General features: G+C 37.1%; 1 protein-coding gene across 6 annotated transcripts in view; it reads left to right on the top strand.

Annotated features, from left to right (window-relative positions):
- The window catches only part of HIVEP1 (HIVEP zinc finger 1), a 123,810-nt gene that overhangs the window by 92,374 nt on the left and 18,367 nt on the right, over positions 1-13,069 (top strand). For all 6 annotated transcript variants that reach the window (XM_080581060.1, XM_080581059.1, XM_080581056.1 and 3 more), the window contains 3 exons: positions 5,110-5,243; positions 6,524-6,699; positions 8,638-8,742. In XM_080581060.1, coding sequence (XP_080437186.1) covers positions 5,110-5,243; positions 6,524-6,699; positions 8,638-8,742 — 415 coding nt within the window. The remainder of the gene's footprint in view (positions 1-5,109; positions 5,244-6,523; positions 6,700-8,637; positions 8,743-13,069) is intronic.

Below are 13,069 nucleotides of genomic sequence, written 5' to 3'. Positions count from 1 at the left end.
TTAAATCTATCTCTCTTGATATCATTGGGAGATTTTGCTAACATTCATATTGGTGTTCAAAGCTTAGTCGATAATGTCTCATGTGGGAAATACAGATTGCTGACTTGCTGATAGTACTGCAACTAAATTCAGTTACTGGTTCCATATTAGTGTGCCTCCTTTTACTTAAACTCATATTGCCTTTTCTAGTGTGCTTCCTCATATGTTTTTTGAGATGTTGTACTTAAATAGTGCTAAATCTTTAAATAAATAAATAAATAAAAATTGGAAGGTTTAGCTTTTTTCAGCGTACATGGTTGAGCAATTTGTTCTAAGGAAGGCAAGTCTCTCGTTACTTGTGTTGTTGACTCATGCTTGTTTTATTTTTAAAGAACCGTCTATTAGAAGAAATTCTTAAATAACAAAGTTACTGTGTGCCTCACGAAGAATAAATTTTGTCTACAAACAAGTTCTGTTTAGAATGCAAATAATGGATAACAATACTCTGGAAAATATTTTGACAGCACCCTTTTAAGCATTCTAGGAGTTCTTAAATGCAGTAATAGGCAGCTGTCAGGTACATTTACACTGCTTCTTCCACAAAAGAACTACACTTATTAATCTTTCTTCAGTCTTTCTTGCTGACATTTTGCATCAAACACACTAGCAAGGTCAAGATGAAGAGTTCTTAAGCTCTGCTTGGGGCTGATTTACAGATTTTCTTCAGAGCCATTATGAAGGAAGAACATACAGCGAGAAACCACCAATAAAAGTTTAATTGGCATCTTAGACTGTACAAACAAGGTTCGGGGTGGCAGAAATTAAAAATTTTAAAGGCCTGATAGGTAGGATATGACCTAGGATATGACCTGACACCCCCAAAGTTTGCCTTGTTTCCCTTTCAGTGTCTCAGACTTTCCAGGATAATGAGGATGCTGTTAGAAGATAACCTCTGTGTTACCACTTTCTAGTTAGACTTGATAGTGGAATGGCTCGTGCCCACTTGGAAACTTCTAGTTACTGTCATCACAAGAGCCATGCGGAATGAGAGCAAAACCTGAAATTGCTCATTATGTTCATGCCTGGTAATTCTCCCACTGGCATCTTCTGGTTGAGGTTGACAGTGGAACCAGAACATTGGTGGTCCTTTGGGAAGATAATATTCCATTAAAACAAACAAAAAAAGCAGCAAAGTAATTCTCTCTTACCTTCAAATGAATGTGATTGATTTCCTGCTTAAACGCTTGGCAGGGTCCTGAGTTCATTGGAGAACCACAGTTTAGATTGCAAGTCTTTGAGGGTTGTGACTGTCATTCAGAAGATGTTTGCTTGAGTGGTTTGCACATTTTAACCCTGACCTGAAAGAGAGCTCTAAGGGTCACTATAATACAGTTTATAAATAACTACAGAAATATGGTGTTGTTACCCCTCACCTCTTCTCTCACAGTCTCAGCCCTTTCCAGAGAGATGTGGAGCATTCTGCTAGGGGGCTTTAACTGCAGATCTCACAAAGGTAAACCATCCCTAGTTTTGCCCCCAGAACCAAGTCATGTTTACTGCGATCTCACATTGCTGCATAACTGCTACTAATCACTGTCACAAAAAGGTAATTCTTTCAACAATAGATGCCATGGGAAATGAAGAGATGTGAACAAAATGCAAACAATAAGTAATCTCGGGACTTTGTTTACTCTTCACAACTCACTGCTCAGAGTCAATAGGTGAAGTTGTCACGTTCCAGTGATTCAAAGAACAAACCACAAAGTGGGATTGTGGAAGAAGCTCCTGGAATGAACACAGCATGTTAAAATGTAACATGGGGTTCACCTGTATGGAAAAGGCTTATTTTATCTCCCTACTCCTTATTTTTTTTAATGGTTTGATTCGTTAATATTTTTTGCCAGTTTTTGTTGCCTGAAATCATTGGTGTTGCATCAGGAGCTCTGTCTCAAGCCTCTGCTTTGTTTTTTTGGCTTTTTTCTATGAGGTGAATCAGTAAAGTTTGAAGTATGCCAGCGTGAAGATCTCCAGGCATGAATAGGCTGAGGAATGGAAAGCTTCTACTAACTGAAAAGCTTTCCTTTCATGGATGATGGGCCACAACTGTCCAACTCACCAATGGAAAGTAGTTAAATTCAGAAGATTTTTATGTGTAAACTAGTAAAAGTTTAAAAAGTAAAAAAAGTGAAAGTAAAAAAGATATTAAAACCTTTTCCCTCAAGTGACTGGGTGCCAGTAGGAAAAATGTTTAATGGATATTGTCTGAAATTTATAACTTCAATGATTCAGGCTCTGAGCATTTTTTTTGTGTGTGGTGGGGTTCTTTTTGTTTGTTTGTTTTGTTTTGTTTTGTTTGTTTGCTTCCGAGGGGTGTTGTAAAGTACCAGAAGTATCTATTGAACTCTTGTCTCTGGACAGCCCTAACAGCAGTTTTGTTTTGTTTTGTTTTGTTTTCCCCAGTTAAAACTGATATAAATCTGATATAAATATCAGTAATTGGAGACAGTAGAGTGAAATTGGAGCAAAATAAGTAAAGTAGAAATGAATCATGGTCTATGTCTCTATAGTAGGAGAAAGAGAAGACTTAGAAGTGGAAGGTGTAAGCAATTGTGGAGAGGAAAATTCTACTGCACTGTCATTTTTTACCCTTCACCCTGATATGTGTGGGGTTTTGTTAGGTTTCAGGTGAGGTATGGTAAAGTATTTGCATGCAAGAAACCTATGCTGCTTAGAGACTGATCCCTCTTGAAGATTTACAGAGGGACCCAAATCTTATTCAGCATCAGTGTGGAATTTTCCATAAAATTAAGCATGTTTTCTTCATTATCAGTGAGCACTTCTGTAGATTTCTGTGACAAGCTCGATGTTTCTCTTAGAGCATTTCTGGAATGGCAGCATTTTGCATGTTTAAGACACTGAAATAGCTGCTAAAAGTAGCATATAATCAGTAAATTAAAGTACATCAGTGGGAGGTAGATAGTAATTTGAACATCTATGTTAGACTGTCTTATCTTCGTATTGTTTGTATTAAAAAAAAATAATAAATTAAATTAAAAAAAAAAAAAGCAAAGAAGGGGGTAGAATCCCAGAGCCTGTTCCTAGCTTTTGTACTCTAGGTACTTTTGTGAATATATAATATATAGTTTGGGTAACAACCTGGACCAGATACATCTGGAATCTTTCTTTTTCCCTTGTCTTTCCATTGTTGAAACATAAGTGTGGAAAGTAAACATAAGTTTAGCATCTAGAGATCAGGTACTTAAAGATTGCGTTATTTCAGATGCTGGGAATATTTATACAGTATTAGGATTATTGCATATATTCTTTTTTTTTTTCCAGTACTCTTTTCCTTGTTAAATTATAAATGTCACCTTGTTACTCTTTATTTACAGTGGAAACAAAAAGCAATTCCGATGTATATGATACAGGAACTAAAAGTTGAGTTACAATTGGATTGCTGTTACCGTAGCAAGCTCATCTTCTGCTATTTCATCCTAACCATCTTTTCCTCCACTTTGTACGAATACTGTTAAAACATGCAGGGTGAAATTTCTTTCTTCCTACACACAGGCAGAGTTGTCATGTGTGCTTTGGTAGGACTGCTCAGATGCTTGAAAATCCATCCCAAATCAGTCACATAACCATGTGAGAGCATATGGACTGGAGTGGTACATGCAGCCTGTGCAGATTGCCGAGGATTTGAACCTGATAGGAAGTCGCTTTTCCTCTGATCCATGTTAATTCCTTATCATCCCCATTCCTCCTCAGAGGGGAAGTAAATACAGTGGCAGAGATTGCAGGGAGGGCGATGGGCGAGAACCGGGTGCCAGAGCGATGTCACCTTTGATGCATGTAATGACCAGTGTAAATCATCAGTCATTTTAAGGCAGCCAGTGAAAGCCATTCCTCTTGCCAAGAATTCTCAAGCTTGCAGCATTAGGTTTTATAATGAGTAGAAAACATAAGGCCAGTCTTTTTTCTCCCATCATTTTATTCACTTATCAATATGAGCAAATGTGGTAATTATGCCAGCTATGTGGGTAGAACAGTTTATAAATACAGCAGTAATAATTGCTAGCTAATTGGATCTTTCCTTCATTGTTGCCCATTTTATAAATATCCCAGACTTGGAAGGAGTAGATTTTAATTGGTAAGTGTTGGGGGAACTCATCCTCTTTTTTTTTTTTAAACAAAAAAAAGGTTTCTTAATTAATAATAAAAGGAAGCTGAGAAAGGTACTTTTGTTCTGCTAGACCACTGGTACACTTTTTCTAGTAATTTGGCCTGGTAGCGGCGGATAGCTGTGGAGTCCTGCTCTGGAAGAGTTCTGGAGTCCCTGTTAGCAACCTCACCAAACTGGGAAGAGTCAATCCCCACACCACAACAGGAGTGTTTAATGAAAAATACTAGAAAACAGAAACATTACCTGTTAGTACGTCTCCTCAGCCTACCCCTTTTCCTCTTTGCTGGGCTGCAGGAAAGCAGCTCCTGGGACGAGGGAGCCCTTCGCTGCCCGTGCCCCTGGTAGGCAGCAGGCAGCTGGAGCTGGGAAGGCGCTACTTAAATGTCCAGGACTTGAGCCATGGGGAGAAAGCACTGCTAACTGTCTGTGCACAACTACTTCCTCCCTCCCTCTCTGTCAGGCTGTGCGGGATGGTGTCCGATGCTGCCACAGAGCCCTGCCTGCGTGGTCCGGTTGTTGCGTCTAGGGCAGTGGAGTTGGTCAGTCGCCTTTCAGGAAGCCGCTGGGTTTTATTGGAAGCGTCTTTTCTCTGTAATAGACCATGTGTGAGCTAAAAAACGTCACCTCTACCTTCCCAAAGGAAGGAAGAGACATCTCCTATGGTATATTCAAAGCATTCCTGGTTTCCTACAGTGCCATGATCTCCATATAGATTTGCCAGTCCACGAATATTCAGTGCATAGTAGAGAAGTTCAGTGCATATTAAAGAAGTTTAGCCAAAGATACTGTTTGATTCACGTATCTTAAAATTTTATATATATATATATATCACAATGGTGGCTTGTAAAAGGAATTATGTTTTTATTCCTAATACTTTGTATGTTTGAATGGTGTATGGAAGATACTAATTTTAATGATAGATGTATGTATATCTCATTTTCTTTCAGCAAGCATTAAATAGAAAAAAAATGACTGCATCTGAATTCAGCAATAAGGAAAACTCTGAATCAAGTACTGAGCATGATAAAGAAAATTCCTTTAACAAAACTGAACCAAGAAGAGTGAAAATATTTGATGGAGGGCAAGTATTTTACTTTGTGTACTAGATATTGTTGGAAAAATATTTTTTCTTGATTCTAGACTTTGCAGAGATGTTGTTTCCTGTTAGATTTATTTTAGACAACAGTTCCCATACTGTTGCCTGTGGATGTTGGTTTATGTTTCTGAGAAAAATGGAAAGTCACCAGAAGCATGGAGCCATGAGAGTTAAGGGGACATTATGAAATAAAGAACAATAGGCAGTGTGATTCATTTTTTTCCAAAGGGCAAACGTTAATCAGCAGTAAAGACAGCTAGATACAGCCACAGATGTAGCCTATTTTCCTGTATTTCTCTTATGTGATAAATAATATCTATTCTTCCATAAGCTTGTATAATTTTTGCCAGAGAGGATACAGTCTGGGGCAGTCCAGTTGCTGTCTGGAGGTTGCAGAAGTCCTGGTCTGAAAAGTTCTATGGAAATACTTAACTGAGAGTTCCCGTCTATGCACTGCAATATTTTTAAATCAGTTGCCTGGTGTGAGTAACAGTTGCTTTAGCCAGTGTTGTGCCGTGTACAACATCTAATAAAACAGAATTTTTAGTAGAAAAGTGTGCCAGTGACACTTCTAAAAGTTCTGAGCACAAATGGTATGTATTTTATTGTTCTAGTAATTGGTAATGGGCTCTAGGGCTTTCCATTGATGGATTTTTGTTTTGAGCCCAGTCTAGGCTAACAGTTAAGCTGTTACCAGCCACCCAGGTAAAACATTGCTATGTGCCTCAGCTTAGCTCCAGAAGTTGCAGGAACCAGGTCTCAGTTTGCTGTCCTAGAGTAGGGAGGTGAATGGTGGAAATCAGTCTAAGGGACTTTTTCCATCAAGAGACAGCCCCAATAGGTTGAGTCCTGAACACATTAACAGGAATGTTTAAAGACATCCCCAGTGTCATAACTGATGTTCCTTCTCTGCATCCAGCACAGAGCATCAAAGATGCTCCTTTTAAAGCTTTCTCGTGGTGCCCAAACTCACTTCCAAGAGCTGACATTTTTTCAAAGTATATTCCCATGTTGCAAAGAAGAAATTTGAAATCTTGAAATGCTTAGTATCAAATGGCACCTTTATTAAAAAAGATATACCATTAATCCTAAACAAGTCCATGATTATGAGTTTAAGAAATAAATGCACAACTAGAAAATAGTTTCGTTTTGTTGTTTTCATATTTTAAATATTTATTTTTTTTAATTTCATAGATTATGGTTTCTAACTAGATTTCTTTTTCCCTTTACACCTAATTCCCTTATTCTTATGATGCTGTTACTAGGTACAAGTCAAATGAAGACTATGTGTATGTTCGGGGGAGAGGAAGAGGGAAATACATCTGTGAGGAATGTGGAATACGTTGCAAGAAGCCCAGTATGCTGAAGAAGCATATTCGCACACATACAGATGTCCGTCCTTACCATTGCAATTACTGCAACTTCTCCTTCAAAACTAAAGGTAGGAGTTGGTTTCCAGTGTACATTTTTCCCCTTTTTTTCTTCAGTGTTAAAGCACAATTCTTTCCTTCTCAAATTTGGCTACCTATAAGCCAAAGAAGTTGCTTCGCTGTGGAGTTTTGTTGACTAATATTTCCAGGATTTGAAGTCTCTGGTCTCCTTCTTTTCCTTTGTCTTCTGTATGCTTATTCAGATAATCACATCTTTATATGAACAAACTGTGTGGCATGTCGTGGTAGGTAAGAAATTAGACCAGAAAAGGAAAATATGGGATTATGGTGAAAGTTATGTCCCATCCCGTGTAGGGATGTGAGCACAGTTTTAAGCCCCCACTGATGATCATTCAGACGTATGACATTGGCATATTTTGTACTCCTATTAGCACTCAATTGAAATGCTCCAGTCAAGAAATTGGCCTTTATTAAATTATTATATTAAAATGATTTCTGTCTTCTCAAAGGACAAAGTTCATTTTCCCCTTGATCTTATAAGACCCAAAGATGGACCCCTACTTTCTAAAGCCTGTTTACACAAGTACTTAAATGCATCCAAATTTAAATAGTAGGTGAAAGAGCCAGCATATGTTCATAGCCAAAATACTTTCAGTGAAAAATTGGAAGCAGTAAAATTTTTCTGAGCTTTGAACATCTTTTAGCTATAATTCCCCCCAGCTATAACCTCAGAAACATTTGTACTTTTAGTGGGCTTGAGACTACTCAGCAGTTAGGTGGAAAACTTTCAAGAAATAACACAGGATTGCAGAAAGTAGGATGGATATTTTTCAGATGTCTTCAAACCTAACACTGCTTCCTGACACCCTGGGGTGTCATATTGCTTTGTCGCACCATCTTTAAGATGAAATACTGGATTGTGAACCCAATAAATTCTGTTACAGTTTTTGCTGGGTAGGCTTGCTGGCCCAGTTCAGGTAATTAAGTTTTACCCATTTAAAAATCTCCCTTGCTTCAGTTGTAGAAGATGCTTGTACTTGATTCCTGTTCTACAGTTGCTGTCATGGCTGCTGCCATTACTAGCAAAGTTAGATGCAGAGCTGAGTGCTTGAAATTTGGTAAACCACCCTTCACGAAAGGACAATGTAGGCAATAATTTCATACAGGTGGGAATTTTGCTATTTGTGAATCAATAGCAATACCATATAGCTTCATAACAAGAAATTCAAAATTTGGGCTGAGGTCCTAACCTTATTTCAAAGTGGGAATTACATATTCCATAACTATGGAAGAGTCAGTATTTCACCCACTTCATTTGAATGTCTCAAAGAAACTGTTTTTGTAAGATAATATTAAGTGTAAAGTGAGTTGTTACTTATATACATTCAACATATTCATCAATTATAACTCCCTAATCGACTTTTAACTTTTTTCTTGATGATATCTGCCATACTTTCTTTCCAAAAGAAGTGGGAACAGTAGCTCATGGAGCCCCTCAGTAGTTATGCATTGATTTTTGAGATTGCGAGCGAATATTTTCAGGCTCTTATTATGAATAAAATTAATCTAGTTGTTTAGGTTGGCAGTGGAAATAATAGACACCATCACATACTAAAAGAGATGCAAGATATGAACTTTAGTTTCACATGGTAGTTTTCTGTCAATATAATTTTGAAGACTGAATCAGCCTTTATTTATATTTATCAGAAAGAATTGGGGGATATTTTACACGCATGCAAAATGCATCATTTTCTATGATTTCCACCCTATTCTATTTTATTTCAGTAAAGAACTGAGCCTGGGAACTAGTAGCATTCATGATGATGAATCTGCCATAGCCCTTGATAAACTTATATTGAGGGGCAAGGCTCTGTCAGGTGTGCAATTAAATTATACAGTTGGTTGTAAATGTAACTGAATGAGATATGGATGTGTGTATATTTGTATAGTCAAAGAGTATTTCATTTTTTTGTTTCTTTTTTCCTAAGGAAATCTGACAAAACATATGAAGTCAAAAGCACATAGCAAGAAATGCATGGATTTGGGAGTCTCAGTAGGCTTAATAGATGACCAAGATGGAGAAGAAGAATTTGGTAAGAATTTAAAATCTTTTCTTTACTGCATTGTGGTATCTATTTTATCGTCCCGGTTTCTTACCCTTTCTTTTCCAAAGCTATTTAATTCTTGTAGAGGGAAAAGATCCAGAGATAAAAATCTTAGAAGCTAGTCAAAGAGAGCAAGAAATATTGGAAAAACCTTCACCAAAATAAATGACAAGCATATGCTAAAGATATTTTGCTGCTGAATTTTTCGGTGTTACACAGTTTAACCTGATTGGTTTCACAGATAAATATGAGAAGATTGAAAGTACCAGAAGAACAGCTGTGTCTAGGGGGAAAAGAAAAGTGAAATGTAGTATTTTTTGAAAATAGTTGTGCATGAAATTGTCAAAGTTTTGAATACACATTTTGTAAATTTTATCGATAACACACCCCACAGAAATACATATATTTGCTGAGTTCTTTGCACAGGCTTTTCAAGGAGGCTGATTATCTTCAGGTATAGAGTGCTGTCCTTCACAAATAATTGGGCATAAATCAACAGATAGAGACCAGTTTTTCATCTTGACCTGTTCTACTCTTCCATTAGTGCCAAGAGTATTATCAAGATTACTTGTTAATAATTGAAATTCTGCACTTTCTGCACACCAAGACCACTCTACTGAAAAGGAGGTGAGATTGAGGACAGTCAAGGAGGGCCACACTGGGGTCATGTAGGCTTTGCTCAGCATGGTAGGAAAGATGTAGCTGCATCAGATGCAGTGAGATGTAAGACAGGTTTTTGTGTTAGGACTTTGGTTTGGGTCTCAATGTGTCTTGATGCAGTGGAGGCATTTTCTACTTCCTCACACTTCTCAGCAGGGATTTGAGTCCTGTTGCCTTGCCTTGTATTTTTCTTTTTTCAGTGGAATGGTTTATTAGATTGTGGATGATGTTTTGAGAAACGAAAGCAGTGGGGTCTTCATTTAGACAGTAAAGGGCAAGAAAGATGAATGCACTTGCTCCCATATGACAGCCGCTAGTAGAATAAGAGAATCATCTTGAATCTAATTCTAAATTATGTTGGGAATATGACTCAGCTAGGATGATTCAGTAGTGCACTACATACTAAGAAACTTGCCTTTTCTATTTTTAGTGTTGTTAGTTATATTCCTTTTTAGTAGGGTTAAAACCTTTTCCCCCTTTGCAATTGAGGTACCAAACAACACAAAAGATAGGCAGCAGGACAATTTACTATCCTTTCCTCACAGATAAACAGTGTTCATTAACATTTTTAGCATTTGCTTGACAGGAAAATTGTCATCACTTTTTTAAACATTATTCTGTAGCTTTCAACATTTTATTCAGTTTTATAAACCACTAAGTATGTCCATTTTCTAGGAATTGAAAATATTTTATTGATTAAGTTGGTATTCCCAGTTACATACATGTGCAGTTATAATGTAATGGTTATTGTTTAAAATGTTGATTTATCAGTAATACCTTGTAGAAATAAGCCATTTCAAACAGTTGTGGAAAGATTGTTCTTCTTTGTCTCTAGTACTATATAACTGAAAGTGTCCTTATATGTTGTGTAATGGTCTATTACAGGTGTATGTAACCATACCATACATATACTATATATTCCCTGAAATATGTTCTTTGTTTCAGTACGGTAGTTACTTAATAAATTAAAATATTATATTTTGGGGAAAAACAAACAAAAACAACAAACAGAAAAAAAAAACCACAAAAGACAAACATTTGCTAGGGTTTGCCACAAATCCATGAAATTATTCCAGAAATTCAATTTTAAGGCTGCAGTGTATTTTTTTTTCCAAACAAAACAGGGAACATTTTTTTTTTTTTTAACTGAGAACCCAGAAACAAACATCAACTTGGTGATGAAATCCGTATCTTTTCTAAATGATCTGGCTCAGGTACCCATAGCAAAACCAGCTGTGCAGCACAAAGCTCAACACGAAAAATCCCATCCAAGAAGCAGGGTAATTAAGCCCATGACAAACACGTGTCTGCCACAGCCAGCCCAGTGTAGCCTCTCTAGCTGCTGCACAACACAGTGCATTTACAATTATCCGTGGACATTCAATGAGTAGCCATACACTTCAAAAATATGATTTAATCTCTCAGCTCACCTAGCTGCATGGGAAGGTGTTTCTTATGATAATTCAGAAACTTGCTTGTTGGCCCATCTTTAAAGCAGAGTCAGGAGGAAAACAAAAAGTGCAAATTATTTGCATATGGGCTTTTTAAAATGTACATGGTTCTGCTGCGCTCTCTGAAATCCCATACATAGTAATCTTTTGGTTGCGTTTGAATGTAAGTGACTGTTTTTTGAGGCATGTAAGCAGTCTCCTTGCCTAGTGAAAAGGTGGGTTCAACCACCCTTTGGCTCCCCTTTCCCAGGGCAACCTGGCAGGGTTCGTCCCCACGGCACCCCCTCTCCTGCCAGGGCTGGGCTCAGGGAAGGAGTTCCCTGCCAGAGCCAGAGGTCTGCGAGGTCCAATGGCTTTCCTCAGCTGGAAAACAATGTGAGATGATGTGGAAAAAGATGCAGAAAATCTGATAAGAAATAATTGTGACCTCGGGGAAAAAAAATTCTTCTTTCCTGTAGGCTGTGCAAGGTTGGCTGGCTTCCTGACCCGCAGAATGTCTGTGTCTAGTTTCTTACCCAAATACTGATTATTCTTATGGCAATAGAAATGTCTACACCTTTCATTAAAATAACTAAGCTGTATATCTTCTGTCAAACTTTGAGTTAGAGAATTCCTTTCAGAGAGTTAGCAAGAAATTTAACAAAACCACCAACCTTTTACTTGCTAAGGAATTTGGCAATTCTACTTTTATGCATTTTTTTTTTAAGCACAGTCATGATTTGAATATATCAGATTGATATCAGAAGTTAGCTTTGCCCTCATGGTAGTACACATAATGAACATACGCATATTGAGTAAGGAGTGCAAAACTGTACAATCCTGAACACGGGCATGCACACACACACAACCTGTTTTTTCAGTAATATGAGAAACTGAAATTTTGTTGTGCTGTCTCATCTAGGGGAAAAAAAAAAAGAGATGCCCTCTAGCTGTCTGAGAATATATGTGATCGGAGCTTTTAACATAGCATTCTTTGTATGTGGACTTGTCATCATCTGGGTATTAGTAAATACTTTCTGGCCTGGCTTTTTGTGTTTAAAACTATTCCCTCATCCATTTATCTTTCATCTTCTGCTCTGTGGAATGTTCTTGTCACCAAAATACAGGGTTACAATGTAAGGAATGTTAATATCTGAATTAAATTGTCAGACAAGGTGAACTGTTTAGTGTGATGGACTGCAACTGGGGATATCCTATTTTGCTGTGTTAACATTTTGCTATGCAGTCTTAAAAATAGCAATTTGTCTTCAAATTAAAATAGTTATTAACTCTAAACTCATAATACTTCATATGTAAGCTAATGCATGAGTGGTAGGGTGTGCCTAAGTAAATGTGAAGATGAGAGTTATTAAATAATGAAGTCTGTAAATGGGGAGAACTTGTTTAAATTGTGTATAGAAAACAATATCCAGAAACATTCCAGATGTACCTATAAGAAGGCCTAATTATAAGTTTCATGTGTGTCTTATATAGATATATATGTACACATAGTATAAAACTCTCATTTTGTGCAATATTAAATAAACCCTTCTAAAGATACAGTGTTTCTAAGTTAATTAGCTATATATTATTATCATAGTGGATCTTAAATTAGTTTCCATGGCTCTTCATTAGCTTAATCATGACTCACTGTGTTTTCACTGCACCTGCGTATAAGAAGTAAAAATAAATGAAAATTCTTGCAATAATATCCTCCTTTTGTAAGTAGAATGGAAAGCTGGTTCTGTGTAACTCACGTGATTTTTTATTATTTACTTTTTTTTTAGTATCACTGCCTAGTCTTCAACTAGATGTATATTAAGTATGCTGGAGCCTTACACCTACAGCCTGGGAATAGACTAGCTAATGCTAGGGTGGATTTACAATATATAGGTTACCCTGGAAGATTTAGGCATGAATAATCTCTTTAACGAAACAGAGGTTACTCTTATTTTTTTAGGTTATTTTTACTTTATTTTCCGTACTCTTAGGAATGAAAGTCAAAAGCTCACTTTTTTTTTTTTCTCATTTCTGAGGAGCACTGGCTATTACCAGTCTGAATTTAACCCAGTAGATGTCACTGTGAGTCCTCTGTGGTGATGATGAGCAGTGGACAATAGCTGAAGCAAGACTGAAATCAGTCAAGTAAAGCCTGTGAAAGGACTTGAAAAGACAGGGAGACAATAAGTTTGGATATAGATGCTAACATTGTTTCACCCAGCAGT

The sequence above is a fragment of the Anser brachyrhynchus genome (assembly GCF_964034855.1).
Source record: "Anser brachyrhynchus genome assembly, chromosome: 2".
In the NCBI taxonomy this organism is placed as follows: Eukaryota; Metazoa; Chordata; class Aves; order Anseriformes; family Anatidae; genus Anser; species Anser brachyrhynchus.
The sequence above is the reverse complement of the archived record's forward strand: the minus strand, read 5'-3'. Positions and strand labels throughout refer to the sequence as shown.